This window comes from Acomys minous (assembly GCF_964271855.1).
Source record: "Acomys minous genome assembly, chromosome: 2".
NCBI classification, from domain to species: Eukaryota; Metazoa; Chordata; class Mammalia; order Rodentia; family Muridae; genus Acomys; species Acomys minous.
Window position 1 is genome coordinate 64055080 of NC_140484.1, and position 25925 is coordinate 64081004.

The 25925-nt window shown below is 44.8% G+C and overlaps 2 protein-coding genes across 4 annotated transcripts in view; one reads left to right on the plus strand and one right to left on the minus strand.

Moving 5' to 3' along the window:
• The window catches only part of INSYN2A (inhibitory synaptic factor 2A), a 61452-nt gene extending 54817 nt beyond the window's left edge, over nt 1-6635 (plus strand). For both annotated transcript variants that reach the window (XM_084751126.1, XM_084751125.1), the window contains one exon: nt 1414-6635. In XM_084751126.1, coding sequence (XP_084607252.1) covers nt 1414-1597 — 184 coding nt within the window. In that variant the 3' untranslated portion in view covers nt 1598-6635. The remainder of the gene's footprint in view (nt 1-1413) is intronic.
• The window catches only part of DOCK1 (dedicator of cytokinesis 1), a 502641-nt gene that overhangs the window by 285006 nt on the left and 191710 nt on the right, over nt 1-25925 (minus strand). For both annotated transcript variants that reach the window (XM_084751055.1, XM_084751054.1), the window contains exons 26-27: nt 13161-13288; nt 10808-10903 (exon numbers count right to left, since the gene is read on the minus strand). In XM_084751055.1, the coding sequence (XP_084607181.1) occupies nt 10808-10903; nt 13161-13288 (224 nt within the window). The remainder of the gene's footprint in view (nt 1-10807; nt 10904-13160; nt 13289-25925) is intronic.

Consider the following 25925-nt stretch of genomic DNA (forward strand, 5'->3'; position numbering starts at 1 on the left):
GGTGTGTGTGTGTGTGTGTGTGTGTGTGTGTGTGTGTGTGTGTGTGTGTGTGTGATTTCTGCCTCTTTCACTGTCTGCTGGCTGGCCAATTCCATGGTGTGCATGTGGGCAATTCAGGATAAATAGTGTGATTAATCAGACTTTGGCATTTTCTGTATAACAGACACATGATAGATTTTGATTTAAATTCTTGTACATGTTCTTGTGGTTATGTGCAGATGTGTACGCATGTGGAGGCCAGAGGTTGAGGTCATACATCTTCCTGTATTATTCTCCATTTTATTTTAAATTTCAATTTATTAATAATTTAAGAATTTTAAGAAATATATGCTTCATCATATTCACCCCCTACCTTAATTCCTCCTAGTTCTGGTTCCCCAATCCAAGTTTGTGTCCTTTTATTTTTACATTTTTTCCTACCCATCAAGACCAATTTGTGCTGCCTATTTATTCTTGGATGTACGGCCTTCCTCTCAAGGCTCAGGGGCTCACTGAGGAAGAAGGGGCAGAAAGAGAGGGTACGAGGAGGAAATTAGTGTCCTCTGCTCTCAATAGGGCCGCAGCGCATGTGAACTCATAGACAGCATGTACAATCCTTGTCAACTTAAGGCACACAAAACCCCAGCCTAGAGAAGGGAGGTGGGTACAAAGTCCCTCCCCCAATTGGTGAGCTATAGGCCAATGGCAGCTGCCAGGAGAGGGAGAATAGGGTTTAAGAGTAGCCTCTGATTAATCTCCATCTTATTTTTCCAGGCAGGTTTCTCTTGGAACCTGGAGATTATTGATTGCTAGGCTGGCTGGCCAATGAGCTCAGGGGATCTGTCTGAACTCTGTCCCTGACCCCACCCCCTGCCCAGCCCTGGCCTTACAGACATACACCATAACACGGGCTCTTAAGTGGGAGTTGGGATGGAACTCAGGCTTGAATGGTAAGCCCTTTCCTAGCTGAGCCATCTCCCTGGCCCCATGCTATCTTTTTGCAACAAACGTAGACTATAGAACTTTAAAGGCTTGCCCATGAAAGCAAGTGAGTGAATTTGGAATAGATCACAGGGCTCAACAGTAAAAAAGATGATATGGACAACTTCATTAAGAAACAGTGCAGGGTTACCAAGAAGAGACTTGATACCCTATGATCATATAGAGGGGGAGGTAATCCCCCTCAGGAACAGTCATAGGGGAGGGGAATAAGGGGAAATTGGGAGGGAGGGAAGAATGGAAGGATACAAGGGATGGGATAACCATTGAGATGTAACAAGAATAAATTAATAAAGGAGGAAAAAATAAAAAATTAAAAAAAAAAAGAAACAGTGCAGTTGTTATATAAATAGAGTATGAGTGAACATAACAATGACAGGGGGTCACCGGCTCGCTGGGGTCACACACTAAACCCTGTGTTCTGTCTCTTTCTAGTGTGGAGCTGGATTTTAAGCAACAGGAAGACAAACTCCAACCTGTGCTGAGAAAACTGCACCCTGTTGAGGAAACTCAGGTCACTCCTTCGCCTTACACTCAGGAGACTTACTCCTCCACGCCCAAGCAAAAATCTAAAACTGAGTCCAAAAAGCACGGAAGATGGAAACTCTGGTTTCTTTAAGACTCGGGGGCTTGAGAGGACCCAGACTGTCTTTCAAATCCACTGGAATTTAAGTCCGTCCTTTCCCAAAACGGATAGGATCAAGGGAGCTGCGGCACCAATGCCTGCCCCCTGCTTCTCGCCCTGAGTACCAAAAAGGCCTTTGCATCAACAGATAATGAGCAGCAAGGGACTGACCGTCACCCCTTGCCAGCTGTCCTTCGCAGCTCACTGGTGTGGGGTGTAGAGTCTGAAATAAAACTTACGTAGTCAAAGATAAGGAAAAACTCTAACCCACGGCAGCCCCCTATCTATGAATGGGTATTGAGTTATCGCCGTTCCAAACGGCAGGCTGTCCCTCAGTAGACAGTGGAACTTTTCCTTATTTTTGGCCGTTTATGAGTTGTTGTTGTTGGGTTTTTTGTTTTGTTTTTGTTTTTTTGTTTTTTTAATGAGAAGAGAAAGCAAGCCTTGTGTTGGCGAAGGACTTCATCTTATCTTTCATTTTGCAAATAAGCAGGGGGCGAGTGCAGTTTCCAGCACATTAAATTCCGGAGAAAGCACAATTTTTTTCCAAGTGGTCGGGGACCATGAATAATCTCAAAAATGTGACTCTATGTATTATCTGCCTTCGTGTGCTGTAGCGCTAAGCCAAGTGACCACATCTCAGTGTCACATTGACACCACAGATTTAGCACCCTCTTCATCTCCAGGTGGACAACATGTTTACTGCTCATGTTCCAAGTGGCCAGCAGCCAGGAACCACCCCACCCCCACCCCATCCCGAGTCATAATATGCCTTCAATCATTGAAGCTGACAGGGTCAGAGCTACTGGACACTAAGCTTTCCTAGATCTTGTTTATTTTTTATCTTTGGGTACCCAAAGGCCGAATGTTGGATCGGGCAAGAATTTGAAAACAGACAAAGATACACAAACTGGTAATATAGTTACCTCTAAGTCACGGGTACCTGGGCTTTGGCCGAAAGCAGATTTGTTTGTTTGTTTGGTTGGTTGGTTTTGGTTTTTGTGGTTCAGTCCCCATCCCTTAACGCAGCCAGGTGTTTTATACAGTTCTTTATGCTTTGTCACTACTGTGCGAGATCTGACCATCTCAGAGAGAAACAGTGTGTTTCCCTTAGCTGCTGCTACCAATGGCCAAACCTACCATCACCTACATTTAACCTACCTGTGAGTTGTATTAACAGTGTGAGGAAAACTGTCAAATGTCAAATGTTTTTAGGCATTTAAAAAAAAATCCGCCGTTACACTCAAGTATTCTTTCTTGATTACACATGAAAAAGTAAACCTCCACTCCGTTATTTTTCCACTCATTTCTTTGCACTTTAAGAAGTATCTTTTTTATAGAAATCAAAATCCTCCTGTGTGTTAATGACTTCTCTGAGTGTTCTGTTTCTCATGTAGGGAGTAAGGATCTTCTTTTGCCTTCTATTTATTTTTCTTTTTTTGTATAACTTAAAATTTTGCATAGTTTGTGAACATGCCAGAAGAACCTAGTCTTCAGTGTCCGTCCAGCACTTTCGGCTGGAACCGCATGCTGGTGGCAGCCTCCGTGGATCAGATGGCAAACCCACAGCAGCTGGCTCAGCCATGGGAGAGGGCGTGGCCTTCTTTTGGTGGGGAGGAGCTAAGGCTTTTCCTCTGGACTCAGCGACTTCATTGAGTTCTAAACATCTGGGCTATACAAGGCTCTAGAGATAGCTATTTGAGCTGGTCTGTAAAAGGAAAAAAAAAGGCCAAAAGAATATTTTGTGTGACTATTCTTTGGGGATACTCAATCCACACTACAGAGGTATGCTTAATAGAAAATGAAGGTTGGGCATGTGTGCATACACACACACACACACACACACACACACACACACACACACACACACACACGCCTCTCTGGAGGTACTCTATAGGAATTCACATCCATAGACGAGCAGGACTGTTGGAGAAGACCCCTGACCAAGTTGATCCTGCACTGGAAGGAAGTGCAATTGTTTCATGCATACTAAACTTCAAACATGTGTTTCATGTTTTTATACTGTTTTTAACTGATGTTATAAAAAATGTTGGCAACCAGTTTTCGTCCCATGTGTTTGAAGATTCCCATGTTCTCAGCAGGTCGAAGGAAGGGGTCAGCAGCTTTCTGTCCAGCGCTGCAATCTGTCTAAATGTGAGTACATGTGTTTCAAACCAGCCTAGGCCCCCAAATCAAAAGACGAGACATCCAAGAGTCAGAAATGACTCTCTGAAGATAAACTAGTTCCTCCTCAAAAGAAAAAGCATCTCCCCCAAACAGGAACCAACATGCATTTTTAAGCTCATTTCATAGCTGAATCACAAATTTCCAATGAGAAAGGATGGCCCTTCTCCTGGAAAGATAGATGTTAAACCTTTTACACAAAACCAAGTAAAAACATTCAGTGTCCCCTCCTTATGTAGATGTACTCATGGCATTACGTATAGAGAGTAAATTATTATACTTGTCATTAAATCTTTATTAATTTTTAAATAAAAAAAAATCAAAGGTAATGTTTTGTGTGGCTACCAAACTTCTTTCACTGCCTCTATGTCTTAGGGAAAAAAAATCTATGAAAATAACAATGGATAGATATTTGGCCTAAAAGGCACTCTGATGGGATCTGAGAAATAAGACAGTCATATACCCTGGGTGCTCCCTATCCCCCCAACCCCAACCCAGAGAGTCCACTCTGACACATTTACTGAGCACTCTTGCATGGACTTAGCCACCAGGGTACATACATGCACATAGCATCATGTGCCTAACTTAGGTCTAATTTTTATTTTATTTTATTTTGGTTTTGGTTTTGCTTTGTTTTGTTTTGCTTTGTTTTTAGGTCTTTCTCTGAAAGCCTGTTTCCTAGGCTATGTATGGGGGACACATTCCTCATCCTTCTGCCTAGGTCTAATATTTGAGGAGCCTCCAAGATTACCAGACTCACCCAGTGTTGCTACTTTCCATGGCCTAAAGTAGATGGCTTCTCTCTAGGCTCGGTAGAGTCTAGAGCATCAAACAGGGCCCAAGAGGAGTGTCTAGCTCTTTTCTTCCTTTTTCCTCTGAAGAAGAAACAATCACTCTAGCCTGGATGTACATACAACCTTAGAAGCTAAGTCTATCCCAAGACCACCCAGTGTTTAGAAGTGGCCTGCACCCCCTGTGGGAGATGTCCTATCTAAAAATGCAGGTCACTGCGGATGTAAATATGAGACATTGCTGTCCTCACATTTGCCTTGTGGAATGAAGGAGATGAAGGCAAGTGCTGGGGACAGTCAGAAGAAGGAGGCTCAAAACACAAAGCTCAGATCCATGGGAGGAATGTTTAGGCAAATTCAAGAGTCAGTTCTTAGTCACCTACTGGCACCGCCTAAGAGAACCGCTCATATAAACACGAGAAGACGCATTCCACAAGACCATCAGAGTTTGGATGGGAGGGACCCAGTGCACAGAAAAACCATGCTGTTGAGCTCCTGTGCCACCCACGAGGTTGGTAGCAGCTGTTGCATAGCTGAGGGTGGCAGACAAGGTGCGAGGATTTGACAGCAGTTGTCCCAGCATCAGCTGAAAGAAGCGCCCCTCCCCCCCCCCAATCTCATTCAGACAGAATGAGGCATGAGCCTGACAACATCGTTTTCCTTGTGGACAGCAACAGGTTGCGTCACATCACACACACAGCACCATTCACTGAAAGAGAAGAGATGCCTGCAGGGGAAAGTTTGCCTTGTTGCCTTTCAAGAAGTGAGCAAGAATGAGAAACAGCCAAGGGCCATGAACTTCTCCCAGGTCATCTGTGAGCAGCGTGGCCACTGGCTAACTGCCCCATACACTGGTGGGTTGCTTTTATAGGACTCTTTTCATCTGACTCAGTCGCCACCCATGGGAGTAGTTTTGTGATGGTGACGTTAGCTCAAGACCATGTCAACAGCTTGCCTCACCCGCATCTTTTATCTCTTTAAAAATATGATCTTTCATACCATTTGGCCTCAGATAAGGGTGAAGCCAATTCATTTTATTGGAAGAAAATAGCTATATAACACAAAGATCAAAAGTATCATCCAGTTTGGGGAATTAACAAACTAATCAAGCCATAACACGTAGCATGTGTTATGGTAGGTCACAGGTCATGGCAAAGCGACTCATTAGCTTATATACACTTTAGTAATTAATATGGGGTACCTCCAAAGTCTGATATGAGCATCCAAGAATTTTACCCAGGTGATGAAAGGACTTTTATTTCCTTTGCTGTAAGGCTACTGTTAGTGACCAACCTTGGTGGGGGGAAAAAAAAAACCCTGGGACACAGGACTATAAAAAACAAGAAAGATCACCCTGCCAACACCAAATATAAATGAACTTATAAAGTCATTGCTCACACATATGCATATACCAGGCTGAATTTCTGAAGGCCACCAATACAGTTGGCCAGCTGGTGTGTAGCTTGTATTCAAAAATCAAGCTCCTTCCACTTGAAACATCTATAACACACCATTTCAAGAAATGAAGGGTTTTTTGTTGTTGTTTATTTTCATTTGTTTGTTTGTTTGTTTTTTTAACCAGTAAGGATTTCTAAAAGCACGTACATCAACACCAAGAAAATACAAATCTCAACACCAAAGCTCATGCAGAGGGATGTAATTTGCTGGTGACAAAATTGTTTTGAGACTTAGTGAAAAGATACTCTTTCATGGGAGTATTAAAATTAACACCTTTCTTTCATGCAGATGCATCCCTGGCCCTTATAAATGACCTGAGATGCTAGTGAATGCCCCACCAAGGCTGTGGCTCCATGTCTCAAACACACTGCACCCATCGATGCCCTATAGCATGTACCAATGCCTGTCCATTGCTGAGTCTGGCGAGGCAGAGGCTCCCAAGGTCACAGTCAGTGGAGAATCCAGAAAGACCTTCTGCACCACCAAGCTCACCCCTGCGAACTTCCCAGGGGACTCTTTCCTTAAGGGAGATTCACATCACTGCCTAAGTGAGCTGGTAATTTCAAGTCTTCTGATGTGCACCCAGGCCAAAGAAAACTCTGTCGCCATTGTCCTCACTCCATTACAGTTTTAAAGGGCTCGTTACCAGAACGTAATCCCATTGGAGAGAAGCAGCCAGCTGCCTGCGGCAAGAGAAGGAATATCCCCCATGTGTTAATGATTGTTGCCTGGCCACAGCTTACCCCATGGGAAATACAAATGGTTGCTCTAGCTACCTGGATACAACTACATGCCCCTGCATAGTATCACACATCCCGGGAAGGAATGATGGAATTCTGGGAGTCTAGACAGGCTTCCAAGAGGGAGAGACAAATAACATGTAAAGTCAGACACAATGGAAAACTGAGTAGTCCGCTCAAGAGTCTCTGATGGAGACTTTGTACCCCTGCCACCTGTTCCCATGTGGATGTGTAAGGTCAAAGGCAGGTCCATGCTTCATACCTGCTTTCTCAACACTCGAGGGTTCTTCTTAAAGAACTTCTAAGTGGAGCAGAGATTAAAAGCCCCTTTTAACTCAGGGGGAAGGTTATGGCCTAGCCTGTTTTCGGAATTTACATGCTCTCCATTCTACACCCGAGAAGTAGAGGGACTTTGTTTATATTTTATTAGTTCATTTACTGGCTTAGCTTAATGATGACATTTAGGATCAAGAAACATTCTCCCGTGTATGAAAAGCGTTTCCATGGTCACTTCAAATGCAGTCTGCTTAAACAAAGGCCATATGACAGAGTGCGAAGCAGAGCTTATATAAACGCACTGCAGATGTGGATGAAAGAGGCTGTACACGGTCTGTGGGAGCTTGTCCACTTCTGTGTGAGGCCGCCCACTCCTAACTCAGTATACTGCCAGGCAGAGACTGAATGCCTAATAAATATTCACCCAGTGGAAAAAAGGCAGGCCCAATAGCAGTAGTAACTTTGACAGTGTCAGGGAATAAGACTTCTAATAAAACACATCTACTCAGAAGGTTTTTTTTTTAAAAAAAAATAACTTCTACTTAAAAAAAATCCATTTTGAGCAATCAGTTATAACTTTCCAGCTGGTTCATAGTTATACAATTTCCACTACAGTTATGCCAAGTGAGTAGCCCAGGAAGACGGGGATCTCCGGAGCACAATGGAATGGTACAGCTCACCCACAGCAGCTCTGTAAACCATCCTCTACTCCGCTTCCACCCTAGAGGACCCACAGGGGAGGCTCTGCCCACCTTGTTGGGGATGCTTTTGGGAAGAGCCCACCCTAATCTCAATTCATGGAGCAACAGCATTAAGTTGATGCATGCATCCCCAGCTGGTGCAGAAGGTAACTCCAAGGTGACACACACAGGGGAAGTTCTGCAGTCCCACTACTCTGTAGACAGCAGAGAGGGGACTGGGGAAGGCAGATGACTGACAGACACCTCTCACCAATTCACATCTTAAACAGCCAACATCCTTCTTGATATATCTTGACGCTGTCATTGCTTATTAAATAATACAGCTCATTCACATTTCCTTTTGTGATTTCGTCCATGACAGCTTGGTTTCACAGGACAAATTCAAAATAAGTCTGATTCGTTTTTATAGATATCTGAGGTTTTCAGAACTGGGAGAAGTTGGCTTAAGACCCCAACCACCACCCTACCCCACCACCCGACCTTGACTTCTGGAGACTTTTGCTTAGGTCAGGGGTATGGGAGATGAGCCTGGGTGTGGCAGTCCACCAAACTTATTCACTCCCTGACAGTGTCGTGCACCCCTGAGACCCACTGCTCTGTGTGGATGTGGCTGCCGATGGGAAGGCCTAATGGAGGTCCTTACTTCATACCCACCTGAAGCACACTGAAGACTTCATCTCAGGGGATTGCTAAGTGAGTGGCCCTTGGAATGCAAGGGCTTCTCTAAGCTTGGACACTAACCAACCCATCATGAAAGTCAGTGTCAACTCAGCATCTGGATTTTACCTGCAGAAGACTGTAGAGTCTGTCTTATGGAAAAGAAGCAAGCGAGGGACAGAAGAGGGCTTATTTCCCTGGGGTGCTACCTATGTGCACGGCAGAGAGCAGAGAGGCACCTTCATCACTCATTGATGCTTGCTGAAATGGTCTACAGCCATCAGCATACAACCTTGGTCACACAGCAGAGGCTGAGACAAGCTGGCATTAGAACCAGGATCCACGAAGTACTGGGGTCAGTGCTCTGCAGTTGTTTAGGCAGTGGGAGTTAGGCAGGAGGAGCCAGAAATAAGAATCTTCCAAGTTGTTAGTAGTTAGTGCCCAGCTCAAACGGCCAATAACAACTTGCTGTGGTTATTAGGACTCAGCTAGGGAAACATTCCAAAGACGCTTAGACCCCCATACTCAATGCACACTTCCCTTATGAGGCTTTTCAGTACTCCTTATAATCGCTGCCTCCGAAAGTGCACCTGTGAACTTCTATAAGCTTCCTCTTTGCCCTCCTCTCTCGGGTTTAGCTGCTAGTCAGGGACTGTACACCAAGAGAGAACAGCTCTAAGACAGAGTCCCGAAGTAGAGGGATGCAGCTTAGTTAGTGTCCAACTAGCCAGAGGGGAAAAAGGCAATGCATCCCCAGCTAAAGGTAGGGTCGCTTTCCCTGAACAGAGCTATTATTCCCTTAACCAGACAGAGCCTCATCTCCCTACCCAGACACATAAAACTGCCCTCTCCCAAACAGGACCACGCCCCTCCACCTTAGACAAAGGCAAGGCCAGTTTATCAGGCACCTTGTATTCAACTCCACCTGCTGGCTGGCCACATGTAGATGCTGAAACCTCTGCAGCATCAGAAAGCCCCTGACCACCACCATAACAACTCCAACTTTCAATCCAACTTATTCTAAGGAGGGCCACCGCAGAACATCATGATGCTCGCTGGGGCCCCAAGCCACACTCCCCCGGTCTACCTGCAGCCCCTTTCTTAGTTTCCACGTGACCGCATGCCCAGTACACCAGAGCAGGATCGCGTGGGAGCCCCGAGGCACACTGAAGACTACCCTCAGTCTTGTTTATGAGGTTCACTCTCCACTGACTGGTAACACATAGAGATGTTTCCAGTTCCTGAGAAAGTCACAATTGGAACACATGAAGAGAGCCGTGCTGGAAACGCCTCTGTAAACTGCAGCCAATTCTCAGGGAACCCTTGAGTGTCCAGTTCACACCCATGATATCCCAAACTTAAAGGAGTTTGGGATATGTGTATGTATGTATGTATGTATGTATGTATGTATGTATGTATGTATGTATATTCAAGGGAAATCTGAACACCTGGAAGTCAGACGAAACATGCACAGTTGGACAGAAACACACTCAGTCTACCTTCTAGACTACCTCCCTATATCATCCATCTGTTGTGAAGCCTACAGACATGGACACAGGGCCCAGGCTAAGACGGCTGTGCAATCCCAGCTTCCCCTTGTGTGTTCACTCCCTGGATGGGTAGAAAGGGTCAGGGCCATATACCAACAAAGACCAGTGTGTCTTTCCTGATTGTGGGGCCAAAAGGCTAAAAAAAAGCTTTTGTTTCTTCAGTCAAGGAAGCTTTTTCTCCTCCATCCCCACCTCCCAGAGGCCATCCAGCAATGTGAGATAAATAATGATGTGCACTTGATACAATAAAATGGCAACTAGGACACATATGTGGGTGTCACACCTAAGTAACCAAACGTAGCTATTTGGGAGGATGGAGATGACAAATTCTGCGTGCCAGTCACCATGACCTGGACGTATAATGACCACTGAAACTTGATAAAACGTTCTTGGAATAAATCGTTTCCACAGGTAACAACCCATTGTGAGAGAAACGACTAGAACACATTTAGTAGACAATAGAAGTGGTAAGGTGGGTTACCTCAATTACTTTTTAAGGTACTTCATAAAATGTTATCAAAAATATGTCCAACATAAATACAAAGAAAGAAACTACCAGGAGAGTGAAGGCTTGAAAAAAAAAATATGCATCTTTGAGAAAAAGTAATAATGACAAAAAATCCAGTGCCAAGCGTCTGTCTCTGATACACTGGTTAGTGTCCTATTCCCCTCTGACAGGTGCTTCGAGAATTATGGAATGTAAGAACAGACTGTTTCTCAGTCGGATGCTACCTTTTAAGAAAGTAAGTTCATGTCCCAGCAGCAGTGAGAAGAGGAGACGTGGGACAGGCGTTTGGGGAAAGTGGACGTCTCGGGAACACGTGAGAGTGTGTCTCTGGGCACTTACAATGAGCTCAGAATCCCGGCCCATGGAAATGACCGTCCGGTTCACTGTCCTGAGCAGTTTCTCCATGATGACCTGGACGTGCCTCTGCGTCGGCCCCTGGAGGGAAGAGACACCGATAAAAGTCAAGACCACAAACCTTCAGGGCCCCACAAGCCCAAACGCTCGTCACCAAACTCAGCTGCTCTGTGGAGGAAAGTCAATCAATTATAAGCCTTAACGAGATGAAAAATGGTCTTCGTCAAAGGCAAATGCCTTCCTGAAGAAAACTCGAGGCCTTTTATTAATTATAGCCCATTAATGATAATTTGTTACATAATCGTAGTAAATTAATTTAAGCAAACCTTAAAACTAAAAGCAAATCCATTTTAAACAATATAATGTTTATGATCCCTGGTGAGACGGCCAATTAGTCTTCCAGAGACTCTTGGCCATCTGTAAACGGAAGGCAGGCAGATAACAACACTGACTGCTCTGCCCCGCTCTGCATGTCACATCCCGATAACTTAACTGCCTCTCGGAACAGGATGTTTTAGCACCAGTGCAGCAAATTATCTAAAATTCACAGTGCCATAGGGTTTTCCATTAGGGAGAATTTATTCCCTTGTTTAACGTGAAATGGGATTGTGGACTCTCTTCCACGCCATGGCTTGGGTAGGCAGGCACCTGAGCACCTTGGCATAGTCACAGGCTCTTCCTTGAGGTTGCCTACAGCCCCTCTGGCCTGGCATGGGAAGACTGGGGCTAGGCCTGAGGAAGACATTCAAGTCTTGGGCGAGGGCCATGCCCTTGATGAAGCTGTCTCATCATCCATCAAGCAGATGCACCTCATCCTTTGAGCACCAGCCTCGGAGAATGGGCTAGTCAATCAACATCGTCAACTCTATTAGGTACAGATACACCTAGGGCATTGGGAAGGTACAGCTTTGGTTGTGGCTGTTTGCCCAGAGCTGAGAAGGTTAGATACATTCTGAGGATGGGTGGCAGTAGCCCATGAGGTAGAGTCCTGAACTGAATAAAAGAGGGACAAGGAGAAAGCCAAAAGAACACAAACATGCCCCCCCCTTTTGGCTGCTTCCTGATTTTCCCAGATGGAAGCAACCAGCCCCCTATAGCTACAGCTAGAACCTGGCCCAGCCCTACTGCTCCCCCCACCAGCAGAATGTTCTAGGTCCTCTGAACAGTCAGCCACAATCAACCTCCCCTCCTTTAAGCTAAATCTTGTCAGGTATTTAGGGACAGCAAAAAGTTAAGTGACTAATTCAGAGTGAATGACTTACTGCTGAAAGGAAGGAACAAACAACGAACAGGAGTAAATGCATACGTGTATGCGTGTGTGTGTGTGTGTGTGTGTGTGTGTGCGCGCGCGCACGCGCGCGTGCGCAAGCGCGCGCGCATGTGTGCACTGGCATGTAAGGTGACCCTAGGCACACTGGAGCCCACCCCCCAATCTTGCTCATGGGATTCAGTCTCCACTCAGTGGTAACACACAGAGAGCTCTTTCTATCCCGATCCCAGCAGCACCTGGAGAATGAGTAACATTACCCAAGTGTACGCATGTGAACAAACCTACATGGCATGCTGGCGATCGGAGAGGGCATATCCAGATACCTGCCTGAACCTGATTCAGACTAGAGAAATAAGAAGCCACCGGAATAAACACGGGATTTAGAAATATGAGACGGAGTTGCAAAGCTCACAAAGCACTGTGGGGAGCAGAGCAGAGAGCGTCCAGAAGCACAGGTGGCTTTGTTCATAAATTACTTAATAAGTCCAAGCATGACAAAAAAAAAAAAGAAGAAGAAGAAGAAAAAGGATGGTACGTCATTGCACATCCCAGCATATAGATGTGATTGTGTACCCTTACTAATGAGTAAACCAATGATTGCTGAGAATCACGCATTTGTTTTAGGGCATAACTCATTGTTTACAGTATGTCTTAGGTGATAATAGATGTGAATAACATTCCCAATAAATTTATATAGCAGTGAAAAATTACGTCTTCTGTGGACATTTTATAAGTGCATTTTATATCAATAAAATTTTTTCTCTTTGAAAAAAAAAAAAAGAAAAAGGATGGTAACTACCGGCCAAGCCTTCACCTGACCCCCAGGGTGAGAACTCTGGCCTCAGAAAACAAAAACTTATTTCAATTCAGAAAGGTGACTGCTGCAATGTAACAATCATGGCATACACATAAATAAAAATAATTCAAAGGTAAAACTCTACAGAGAGAGAAAAAGGCTAAAGATGAAGGCCACTGCTCTTTCAACAAGGCAGGCCGATTTATAAGCATGTGTCCAAGGCTCAGGCAATGGCAGCTGAGGCTGCCCCTGGTACCATCACCATGACTCACCACATCCTTCCGGTAGAGCACCTCCAGGATGTTGCTGAGCAGCTGGCAGCATGCCTCCAGGTCCTCCTGCCTCTCCAGGTGGTGCTTGAGCTGGTCTGTCATCATAGGGAGCAGGATCTCTCTGCAGTCTGCAGAGAACACAGGCTTGTCAGGCAGGAGGGAACAGCAGGGTAAGCCTTCAGGGCTGCAAGAGAGCTGTGTGCCCTCTCAAGGGTCTGATTCACTGTCACTGGTAAGCATTCACAGATGGGCACCTGCATTCTTTTGTATGCCTCTGTAAACACATCATAAACATGTTTATCATAGACACCTTTATGCACATTCCCCCTCCGGTTGCACATCTCCTGGCATTGCAAGCCCCATGCAGTTGCACATGTGATGGGTTATCATCTACTGGTCTCACTTTCAATCCATCAATTTTACAACATTAATAAGAGTACTTCCTCCTCCTCCTACAACAACAACAACAACAACAGAAACCTATTTAGCTGCAGATTTCCAGTCTTTTCCTAGAACAAGCAGACAGGAGTCCCTTCCTTAAGGGAAAGGGCGCAGCTCTGGGATGCAACAATGCTGTACAGCAGCCTTTCTCCCCAGACAGCCCCCTGGAGTAGACTGAAGAGGTGAGAATGAGAAAATAGAAATCAGGGACAGAGAGACAAGACTGTAAACAGAAACCTGGGAGTTGAGGTCCAGGTCAAAGAAGGTTTGCGTTTTCATTTGTAGTTTAGTTAGGAACATAACAAGAATATTCAAAGCGTAAGTAGAAGAGCAACATGGGCACAGATTAGTGATGAAATGAAGTTCCTAATTGTCTCTTCCAGTTTGGAAATCCAGCTGAATCCTGACAGCATCCACTTTCCAAAATGACCTGTCTGCTTACAGCCCCGAGTTCTGACACCAGGGCAGCCATTTCTCCCTTCTTTAAGATGCAAAGCAGGTGAGCGCAGAGAACTTGGCAACAGGAAATAGATGTAGCTCGTTTTCAGGAGTGTACATTTTAGGATTTATGGCATTAATGATACATAAACGCATGTTTCGCATTAATGTTCCCTAAGTTTTTTTTTAATGGAAGGAAAACGAAATCACACTCAGCAATGGAAGGGCTCCTCTATGCATTCGGAAACACACTCTGAACTCAAAAGCACCCGCTGAACTTTCCCAAGGACAACAGTTTAATCAGAGACTGGGGAGGTGGGCACAGGCCAGAAAGAATCAGAAATAACACAAGCCCTTCTGCTCCCTGGTCTGACAAGGAGATAGATCAACCAGGGCATTCTCAAATTCCACTCGCACCTTCTCCCTAGAGTGCATCTAGGAGGAATTCCATCTTCCAGAAGAGGTATGGAGTGGTCCATGTGTGCATGATGAGGAATTCCATGTTCCAGAAGAAAATACGGCACAGTGCATGTGTGCATGATGATTAACCTTCACTGTCAACTTGACAGGAGCTAGAAGCACCTCAACAACACACTGCTAGATTGTCCGGGAGGGATTCTCCAGAGGTCCTTAACTGAGGATGGAGGCCTCTCTGATTATGGCTGGTGCTATCTCATAGGTCCAGGAGTGAACATGAATGAAAACAGTTAAAAAGCCAGCTTAGCCAGGATGCCTGCCCTTTGCTTCCTGTTCCGTTGAAATGTGATGTGGGGAGGAGTGACAGCTAGAGCTGTTCCTGCCACCATGGCCACTCACCCACACAGTGGGCCAAAATAAACCCTTAATCTTTTAAGTTGATTCTTATCAGATATTTGGTCACGGAGATTTAAAAACAAATCAAAACAAAACAAAACAAAGCAAAAACCAAAATAACCCAATGTGAACACGTGGCTTCACTTGTTGACACCAAATTTTAATTACCAATCCCTGTGCAGACATAATGCATAAGGCGCTAAGCACTGCTGGACATGACACCAGGAGCTGTCTAGGAATCCCACAGAAAGCCAGGGGCGGAGGTACAGCACATAGCAAGGGGGCTGTCAGAGCCAGCAAGTTGGCATCTTTGTGTCTGGGTTGCTAGTGTCAGGGAGACTTCATCCTAATTCCCCAGTCTCACCTATCTACTCCAATGACCCGGATGGAAAAGCCAAAGTGTTTCACAGATAGGACCATCCCCTTTGAACTTGAGACATACGCCAACATGCCAAGGCAAACAGCTACTCAATAGGTGGCATGGCTGCGAAAACTACCCAAAAATAGACTATGGAACATGCAATGTTCCATGCAATGACAAGGGAATGACCTCTGGAACATGCTATTAACAGCGACTCATTCCAGATGCCTTTCCTGTGGAGCTTCAATGTCCACAAGCCATATCCACCCTCCTTTATATTACATCTGTTGCATTCAGCCATATTTAGCTCCTAATGCAGAGCAACCCTCCAGACCAATATGTCAGAACACACTGGACAACCGTGCCCAAGCTCCACCCTTCAAGCCAGTCCCTTGCAGAGAGCTGCAGTTTAATTCCTTCCGTTGAGCCCACTTTAACTCCCATTGGGGGAACACATGACCCCTATATGCCCAACTAAACATGGAACAAGCCCTGAGCTATGCCTGTCCATCTGGTTCCTATCCATGTGACTGCCACCATTCTGGAAGTCATGTGAATTCCCAAAGTAGCTCAGATGGAAAAAGCAGAGCTGCTAAGGCACTGGTTCTCAACCTGTGGGTCACGACACCTTTAAAGATCAAATGACCCTTTCACAGGGGTCACCTAAGACTGTTACAAAGCTTTGCATTGAGATTCATAACAATAGCAAAATTAGTTACAAAGAAGCAATGAAAATAATTTTATGGTGGGGGGGGGGGTCACCACAACATAAGGAGGTGCATTAAAGGGTTGCAGCATTAGGAAGGTTGAAAGCGTCTGTGCTACGGCCTAATGAGTAGAAAGCCTTGTGAGCTGGCCAGCACAGGCTAGAGGAAGAATGTGTCTCTGAGTGGTTCACTCAGAGCTGGCCCCTTAGGCTCTGGAACCAGATGTCCTGGCCTAAGTCCAGTTCTTGTGGCTCCATTTATCTGTTCTGCTGGGAAAGCAGGAGTGGCTGACTACACTGTTCTCAGAGCTAATTGAGTGTGCTGGTTCCATGGTGCACGGTCAGTATTACCTCAGGGGGAAGGAGGAAACTCTACATGCTCAGCTCAGGCAAGGAGACACTACCCACCATGTCTGGTTCCCTCAACGGAGCACCCACCACTCGCCCAGCCTCCAGGCCTTGGCAGCATCACTTGTCTGTTATCCTGACTGTCTTGGTGACAAGCAACTCCACTGACAGTTTGTTGTGTGTAAAGATATTTGAAGCCGAGTTTGAAGACTCACGTCTGTAATCCCAAAACTCAGGTGGCTAAGCCCAGAGGACAGTTGTGAGTTCAAGTCGGCCTGGGCTACTTAATGAGATCCACTCTAGCCTGGGTTGCATTGTGCTGAGAAAACAAGGCAGAGAGTAACCAAAATCAGAACAGTTCCCTTCACTGGGCTCCCTGAGGCGATAAAGAGTCGCTGGCTATCTTTTCTGGCAGATGGGTATGGAGCTGTGCTGGGGAAATGGGTGTGAGAGTACTGTAATGGTGAAAATAGAGGGAGGTGATGTTTGGGGAAGGATTTGGCACAAAGCATCCTCGGAGGAACTACTAGGAAAGGTCCCCAGGCCCAGCATCACCACGAAACCACTCTGCATGCAGGCAGCTCTATATCTGAACACAGATGGACAGACCCACCAGACAGGCATGTCTGCCAGACATCCCTGGAAGGCCAGAGGCCACATTGCCCAAACCAGGGATCTGAGGCAGGCCTCCAAGAACATAGTGTGGCTGGCAGCACTGTCCAGCCTTGTGTCAGCAGAAGCCCATTACACACCCTCAAAGGAAGAAACACAATGTCCCAGGCATCTTTTGGGGGGACCAGGCCCAGAGGCAAAGGGAGTCATGTCCTACACCTCCAGGTCCAAGTTCATGGACCATCAGAAAGACTGACTGCCTTACCTGTGCTACTTCTCAAGGGGAGGCAAACTCAGTGAGAGGGGAGTTCCTGTTGTTCTTAACAGGAATAAACTGAGCACATAAACCAAGACCTGTGTGGTGTGTGTGTGCGCGCACACGTGCATGTGTGCACATGTGACTGCATGCATGTGCCTCTGTGTGTGTGTGGGGGGGAATGCATGCAGGAGTGTGCCTGTGTGTGTCTGTGTATGTGTGTGTGTGTGTGTGTATGTGTATGTGTGTGTGTCTCCTTTAGAGGGCTGTCAGTTAGCATGCACCTCCACTCACATTCATTTTATCCGTGAACCACAGCAATTCGCACCTGCTAAGTGGTGAGGAAGGCGCTGCTGTCCAGTCAGGCCAGTCCCATTCTTGGTAGACAGCTGAAGGCCAAACAGGCCTCAGTAAGAGCACTTCCACCTTCCTGGGGCTCCGGTTTTACCGGATGGCTTCCAAGCTGGTCTGAATGATAGCAAACAGCTGAACAAGAGGGCACGTGTGTGTGTGTGTGCAGATTTTCTTTACTTTACACATGGGTGCAGAGTACAAACTAAAGTGCATGCGATTAAAACCAGACCTACTGTCCAGTACTGTCCCAGCCCTTAGTGAGTAGGAGCTGTTGAAATTATCATTTTTATTATTGTGTGTATGATTTGTATTATGCCAGGCAAGCCTCTTTAAATGAATATACACCAGGAAAATTAATGCCTTACAGTGGCCTTTGAATGAATCTACCCACACAGTAGCTACTTTGCTGCCTCCTCCCAAAGCACAGAATAACTATGGTAAAAACTCTTCTCTATTTTTTTTTTATTTTTTTGAGACAAGGCCTGTCAATATAACCCAGGCTGGACTCCAATTCATAATCCTATCTCAGTTATCCAAATATTGAATTTATAAGCACATGCCACACCACGTTCATCTAAAAAGCTCCGTGTTTAATGGGCCTTTTCCTAGCCTGTATTTCAATCTACAGAAGTTAAACATTCTGAAATGTTAAATCATGCTAGGGACCACAAAATATATGCCACCTCAAGGATGGAGGTACACACCTGCAGGGGAGGACTATACAGCACCTGGTAGCTGAGGAAGAAGACTCTCCTGCCACACGATGGGCATTCCATCTGGGCATGTGCAATATCCTTTCACACAGACAGAATAGCATATCCAGGAAGCCAATAAAAAATAAAAATAAAAATAGCTTGAATCCATTCCCAGCACAATTTTTAAAAAGCTTGTATCAAAGGAAAAGCAGATTTTATGTCTTAAATCAACTTCTGACACGTAGCCCCTGGAAAACTCCGGAATGCCTGCACGAAAGACTGATGCACTCTGATTCATGCCAGGAGATTTTTAAAAAGGCTTTTCATCAGTTTATGCATACATGTAATGAAATGATAAAAATAATAAAAATGAAAAAATAAAATAATATGTAGTGAAATAAAAACCATAATACATACACACATAGACGATATTAAGATATTAGAGTTACTTTGGGAAGGAGAAGAGAATTAGCAGGAAGGGAAAAAGGACGAGGAGGGCAACGGCAAGATGAATGTCAGTCAAAATGTCTGACGTACTTCAAAAATATATCACCGCAAAATTCATTACCTTGTACAACAAACTTAATTTTAATAAATTAAAGATAAAAAACAAGAATTGCTTGCATCGCATGTATGAGGCCATATTTCAATCAGGGCACAGAAAATGAAACAAACGAAAACAAAAACTATAGAAAACAAAAAGTAGGGCTGGGACGCAGCCAGATTGGTAGAACTCCTATCCCTGAGGTCAATCTCCAGCACCAAATAAAATAAGGCATGGTGGCTCATGCTTGCCATCCCAGCATTTATGGAGGGAGGGTGGAAGGTTAGAAGGTCAGGGTCACTCTCCACTCCATATTGGATTCCTGACCAGCCCGGGCTGTGTGAGCTACTGTCTCAAAAAGGTAGAGTAGGGCTGCCAAGAAAGGAGATTGGGGCATTGCTCCTGCTCATAGCACTTGGAAGGAAGGAAGAGCCAGAGAGTTACTCCACTCTGTGAATAAACTAAAGGGAAAAAACAACCCTGAATTATACACTTTGAATAGTATGCAAATGTATCTGAATAAAAATTAATTAAATTAAAAAGATGGTAATAGCAATGATGAAGTCCACCAGGCCCCTCTGTAGATCTTGGGCACATTACCTTAATGCTCCGGGCATGCCATTTTCAAATCTACAAGATGACACTGCGGTTGGACACCTTCCCCGTTTGGCCCAAGAACTAATGATACTATGCCTGTACTGAGCAGACAGTGAGCATGACAGACAGCAGCTCTTATGAGTGACAGAAATGATGCAATACAATGCCTCCTTAATAAAAGGTGCTGTAGGACCAGCACACCTCACAAATACATGATCCAGTATGGCCATCACTGGACTTGAAGCTGAACTGGTGCATCCAAAGAATAGAATTTATTATTGAATTTAATTTGCTTCTTCTTTGAGAACCTCATGTGTGTGGGCAATAAAATATACCCTACCCTCAATCCCCTCCTTCTCCCCCATTTCACTCCCAACTACTCTCCTTCCTAACTTCTTATCTTCTTTCCTTTTATGAGGAGACTGATCCCCAAAGGCTCCTATTTTTGAATGCACGATCCTCACCAAGTGGAACTCTTGGGAAGAATTAGGAAGTCTGGCCTTGTTGAAGTAGGTGTTGCCCTGAGGGATGAGCAGGGAGGTCTTAAAACGCCATACCACTCCAGTGTTCTCCCTCTCTCCTCTCCTCTCCTTCCTCCTCCACCCCCCTGCGCCCCCACCCCTACCCCCCATCCCCCACCCCATCTCCCACCTGCAGATCAGGATATGAGCTCTCAGCCCCTCCCGACTTGCTGCCATGCTTCCTGCCATGATAATCACAGACTAAGCCTCTGAAACTGTATGCAAACCCCCAATTAAATGCTTTACTTTAGAAGAGTTGCTTTACTTTATAAGAGTTCTCTTCACAGCAGTAGAACAATGACTGAGACACTAAAGTCCAGTTAGCATTGCCCGTATGTACATAGGTGTGGGGGAATCACTGGACCAAAGGAAACCTGGCAGTGACCACGCCCTCAAAGACTGACTCTCTTGCTCTAGCAGCTAACAATTTCAACAGATGCTCAGTAAGGGGCGGGGCCTGCATAGTATCTCCCTTATCACTACTAGAACTCTGACTGGCTCTTGATACTATAACACCAACCTTCCGGGTAACATGAACCCACTGGTGCAATAGTGGCAACACTGTTATGGAGTAACTAACTGCTTTCTGATTTGGTTTGAGGACAGCTCAGCAGGAAGAAATTGCATGCCTAGCACTATAATTCTGGTCAAAAGCCCTTGCCTGGGGAGGTAACAGGCCCTAAGGCAGAATTCCTATTCTTTTGGTAAATGGTCATCTTGTCAAACTGCCTTCTAAATGTGTATGTTTACAACCATAGAACTGGATTTAATTTTAATAAATGAATTCAAAGTTCAAATGTTTAAAAGTGGTGTTTAATCTAGTTACTGCAAACAACTGTTAAGAAGAGCAAATTGCATTATAGATTGAAAACTAAAGATCCAGGGTCTCAGATAAAGTAAGAATGTAGCATTTAAATGGTGCTATAAGTTACAACACAATGAACTCAGACTCAGAGTGGATAAAAGAATATAAAGCACAGCATTAGTGAGTTTTAGATAGGATGCACACTGCAATGACATTTTCGGTAAAATATGTGGCTCACTTACATTTGCTGAGGAATAGAGAATTTAAAAGGACATCCAAGGCTCATGGTGTACTTCCGTAGGACGCACAGGCTATGTGTGTAAGAAAGCAGCTGAGGGGGTTTTCATGCAGCTCTTCACTTTAATGAATGCAAGCTCCTCTGATTCAAGGCTAGGGCTGTCTCTGACTACTCACACAGGAGAGCCCAGGACTTCTTTGTACCTGTGAGCACCCACTAGCAACATAACAACAGTGAAAACCACAGCTGCCCTATTTTTTTAAAAATTTTTTTGGAGGGGGCATTTATGGAGATGAAGGGAGGCCACTCAATGCAGAACCCTGGCAAGGGGAAGGCATTGCTGTGGACCCACACTGCATGCAAATTGTCAGGAGGATGACAGCATCACCTTCCACGTTCTCACCTCTCTATGTTCTGCAATGATCACAGACTTCAATCATTCAACATCTGCTCATCTGCAGCTGTGAGGGCCAAAGCCAGGATGATTAATGCTCCGGTAATGGGCACAGAGTAAAAAATATTAATCTTTATAAAAAGGTATTCAACAGGCATCATCGGCTTATAAATGTCCAGGCAGAATATCCGTCTATAACCCCATTACAGCTCTACATTAAAATAAGACACAAAAATGAGAATGAATTTGTCCATTTAAAGCATTCATTTTTATGAACACTGAGTAATGTGCTTCTTAATTTTTAGTTCGGTCACATTAAACAAATGATCCATAAAGTGCATTTAATAACCTTGTGTGTGTTGCATAGAACTGAAAGCCAGAATAACACTTTTAATGAGAATTAAACAGTAAGAGCCATGTTAATGGGGAATGCTTGCTATTCATCTTTTATAGACAATCATCTTGTTTCCCTACCACTTAGGAACCCTGTGCCCCAATTTCAATATGCTCAAGTGATTTTCTCCATCTACGTGAGTCTTTAAGCAGCAGTAGCTCGAAGACTGTATCTGTGCTAGATGGGGGTCACAGAAGCCATTTTACTTATCTCCAGACAGCCCAGATGTGGGGACTCAGAACCTGGTGACAGACACAGTCAGCAACTGTACTGCTGAGCAAAAAAAACTGAACTGACGTTAGCTACCACATTCCCAAGCCAAAGAACTTGGTGATAAAAGACCCATGCCTATGCATATATATGTGGGCATATATAAATGTTAAGTTCTAAGCCATCTCCCTAAGAATCATTTTTAAGCAAGGAGTTAGGAAACTTGGAGTGCTGATCCATGGGACTGAGGCTACAGAGATATCTACCCCAGCATTTCCACTCCTGACAGCTGGGCAGCACCTTTTAAAGTATTCTGGTCAGAACAGTGCCACTTGCCTGTGTGCTAAAAGGATCAGAAATGTAGCAATCTGTGATTCAGCCTTGAGGTACCTAATGCTGTGGAATTTTAATTGAGAGGATGACAGAGCAAGTCAGAGGCTTTGGAAATTGGAAAGATGAGCAGAGCCATGGAGACTGTCAAGCAATGGGGGAGCAAAACTCAGTGGGCAACGGCAGTTGCTATCCAAGCTGATAACCAGAGTCCAATCCCCAAGGCCCACAAGGCTGAAAGAGAGAACTGACCCTCACATGTAGTTCTCCTTTCCATGCACACTGTGGCAGGTGTGAGTGTGCATACATAGAATGATCAGTAAATGTAAAGCATACATTTAAAAACCTGGTCAAAATGTATGTCTCTTGTGCATGCGCACGAGAGCTTGCACGGAAGCGGTCGTGTTTAAGAAGAGCACTGGGGAGCAGACCTGCTCGCCCTTTGAGATGGGAGAGGTACAACGGGACAGTTGAGGTTCTAGAAGATGCTGTAAGGTATGACATCTCCCCATGTGGAGAGAATTCCAGCACATAGGAGAGAAGAAAACAGACATAAGACCCATGGTCTAGAGAAAGTGGAGAGGGTGCATGCTGCTAGCTGATCTAGTAGGTGGCCATAGACACAGCACTTAGAGTGGTTCTGGGCATATACCGCTCTTGGTGCCTCTAGCAATCAGGGCTGAGTGTTAAAAACACGTGGATGAAGGCAGTTCATCCTGCAAGAAAGTCTTTGCCCTTGGAGGAAGATTTATCTAATGGCTGTTGCAGGGTAGAGTCATGACACAAAATCGTGGCAGGTGCAAACTTGGGCTTTCTACTGTCCAGGACATCATTTTGTACAGTAATAACTGAACTTCCAGGGCCTAGAAAGAACTAAGGGATGTAGGACTGGGGAATTAGTTTTCAGGTACCTAGGGATATCATGATTAGGTGTTGAGACAAATGGGGACAGCCACTTCTAAGACTGCTCTTCCTACACCAGCATGAAACAACAGAGGCAGGAGCCTGCCCAGAGTTGGGCTCAAAATAGAGTCAGCAGAGGCTAATATTTAGAAGAATAACACCATAATAATCCGTTGGTCTGGCAATCTGTTAGCAACCTACAACCCCTCTACTGCCACCTCCACAGAAAGAAAAAAGAACTATTAAAACCCCAAGGACATGTGAGAACACTATATGATTTATTTACACATAATTTACAGATGTGGTCATTTATCCATTTATTTGTAATTTTTTTCCTTGCCTCAAATAGCGTTGAAGTAAATTCAGCTTTCAGAGAGAATTACTCATGCAGTGGGCGGGAAACAATTTAAGGAGTGTGTGGATGATGGAGCTGAAACAAGCCAGAGCTCTAATCAGCACCAAGGTGGTGGACAGCTCCCCGCCTGGCCTTTCCTTACAGAGGAGGCTTCTTATTTAACTCTGATGCCCTCATCTGTAAACTGAGTTAATTCGTCTTTTCCAATTCTACATTTTTATGTTGATGACCCTGAAGGCTCTCAGAGGAATCAAACTTGCTAACCAAAAATCCTGAGCCCTTGGTGGGTGATCGATAAATTATGGGGTATTTCAAACGGGTATAATTAAAACTGCGTACTGCTGTAACAAGTGGCCTCTGGACAAACACACATAACGAAGAGAGAAAGAGAGACCTACAGATTGAGGGATGGAAAAGGTACTGGATAGCAGATCAGGATTAAAAGTTTCCTTGAGGCAATGGCGGGGGCGGGGGGCAGAAACACGGAAGAGAAAGTGATGTTTGTATTCCAGCATTATTTAAAAGAGTTTGTCTTCAGGGTTCGCAGCTGGCAACATTCATTAGCAGGCATCAGCACAGCTATCTAATTAAAGTGTTCCAGAATGCCGTAGGAGTGGGACATTAACTGACTGTGGCAAAATTAGCCCCAACCCCAATTTTTCCTCTGTGTACAACATCTATCAAGCTAACAAAACTACTTGAGAATAGCTCGGGGTTTAAGGTCTGGCTTTTTAATAGTAGAAAAACTCAAGAAATACTTTTTTTTCTTTGATTTGTTGATGGATCAAATCATTAAAATAACGTATTTTATTATGGTTCTGAATTAACCTGCTTCTTGTGTGCATGGCCTAAAAGAGCAGAAACTGATGGCCAGGGCAATTTTGAGATACTTTCGACTTCAGGTCTGGCTACTGTGAAGAGAACTCTGACTTCAGTATTTCCTAATCTCAGAGTCCTGATAGGGATGTGGGCATCGCCCAGGGCTTTGAAGGGCTGCTGCTGTAACTAATGCTTGCACCATTAGCAAAGAGTTTTACTCCATTTGATCACGGGAAGAATTATTCACCTTGAAAAGAAGAATGAAACACATCATTTAAGCTCCTTCGCCCTGCATTTTAAAGAGGCTTCCTATTATTCAAAACTGAGGATAAATGAATTTCCACAGGGCAGGTGAGCGCTGTTGGGCAGGGAGTATGCCCTCAGTTTGATTTCTATGGCTGTGATAAAAGACTCTGTCAACATGGAACTTGAGGAGAAAGGAGTTTGTTTAGCTTACACTTCCAGGCCACAGACCATACCTGAGGGCTAACCGGGCAGGACCTCAAGGTCGGAACCTGAAGGGAGGACTGCTTGCTATCCCACCTGTGACCAGGGCAGCCACCTAGGACAGGGACTATCTGCTAAAGGGAAGGCACGGGTATGAGATGGTCAGGGTTTGAGAGACTGACTGCCTTCCCTCTCCTGTTCACAGCAAGAATCCAGTCACCAGAAAAGCGAAGCCCTGCCAAGGAATTAACAGGTTTACAAAAAGGTCATCCACCAGGGTATTAAAACACTACCAAGACCCAAGATGTGATAATATACTTTAAGACAGATATTGCCAAATGTGACCCATCTAATCTCACATCTCCCCCACCCCTCTAAAACCAAACAAACATAGACACAAGAAAAAGCATTTAGCAAGCTAAGAAATGGAGCCTGTCAATTGCCTGTGTCGCAGTAAGGATGGGAAAATGGAAAGACTATGTCTGGAAAAACAAGGAAACTGTTCCGTGCTGATCAGAACAGACTTCATCACAGTTTATGATCCAGAAGGGCAGGCACGTGTGGACAAGGAGAAAGTACACAAATGAATCTCCCTCCCCTCAAAGGCTCCCCTAGGGAGTACCCTTGACTAGCCTACATGGTGATGCTAGCCAGGGAAGCCCACATCATCCCAATTCCTATACCATCAATGTAAAAGAATTTTGTGGGCATAAATCCCACACTCAGTGTTCCGACATTTGATTTAATTACACTAGAACTTTTCAATTCTATAATGGGATTTAAGCGTTAATCCCCTCCCCCCAGCTTTTTGTCAAATATGTGGGCAACAACATAATCACATGGGAACAAAGCCATAAATGCACAAATTATGAGACGTTGACCTTTCCTTCTCTTTGTATCTTGCTTTGAAAATCTGCTCGCTCCACACCACAGATGATATTCAAGAGTCATCATCCTGCGCAGCACATAATCTGTTTAGCCAGCTTTCAAGTAGGCAAGTCACATAGGAGACCAGGCTCGGAAGCCATTACCGCCCATTCATTGGCTCTCATGCACAGCATGCTAATGAGTCCAAGGCCCTTCACCTCAGCATTGGAGCAAAAAACAGGGCATCCAAGGCTGATGGATGAGGGATGGATGGAGATGCCAGCGTAGGGACTAGACATAGTATGCATTCTCAGTGA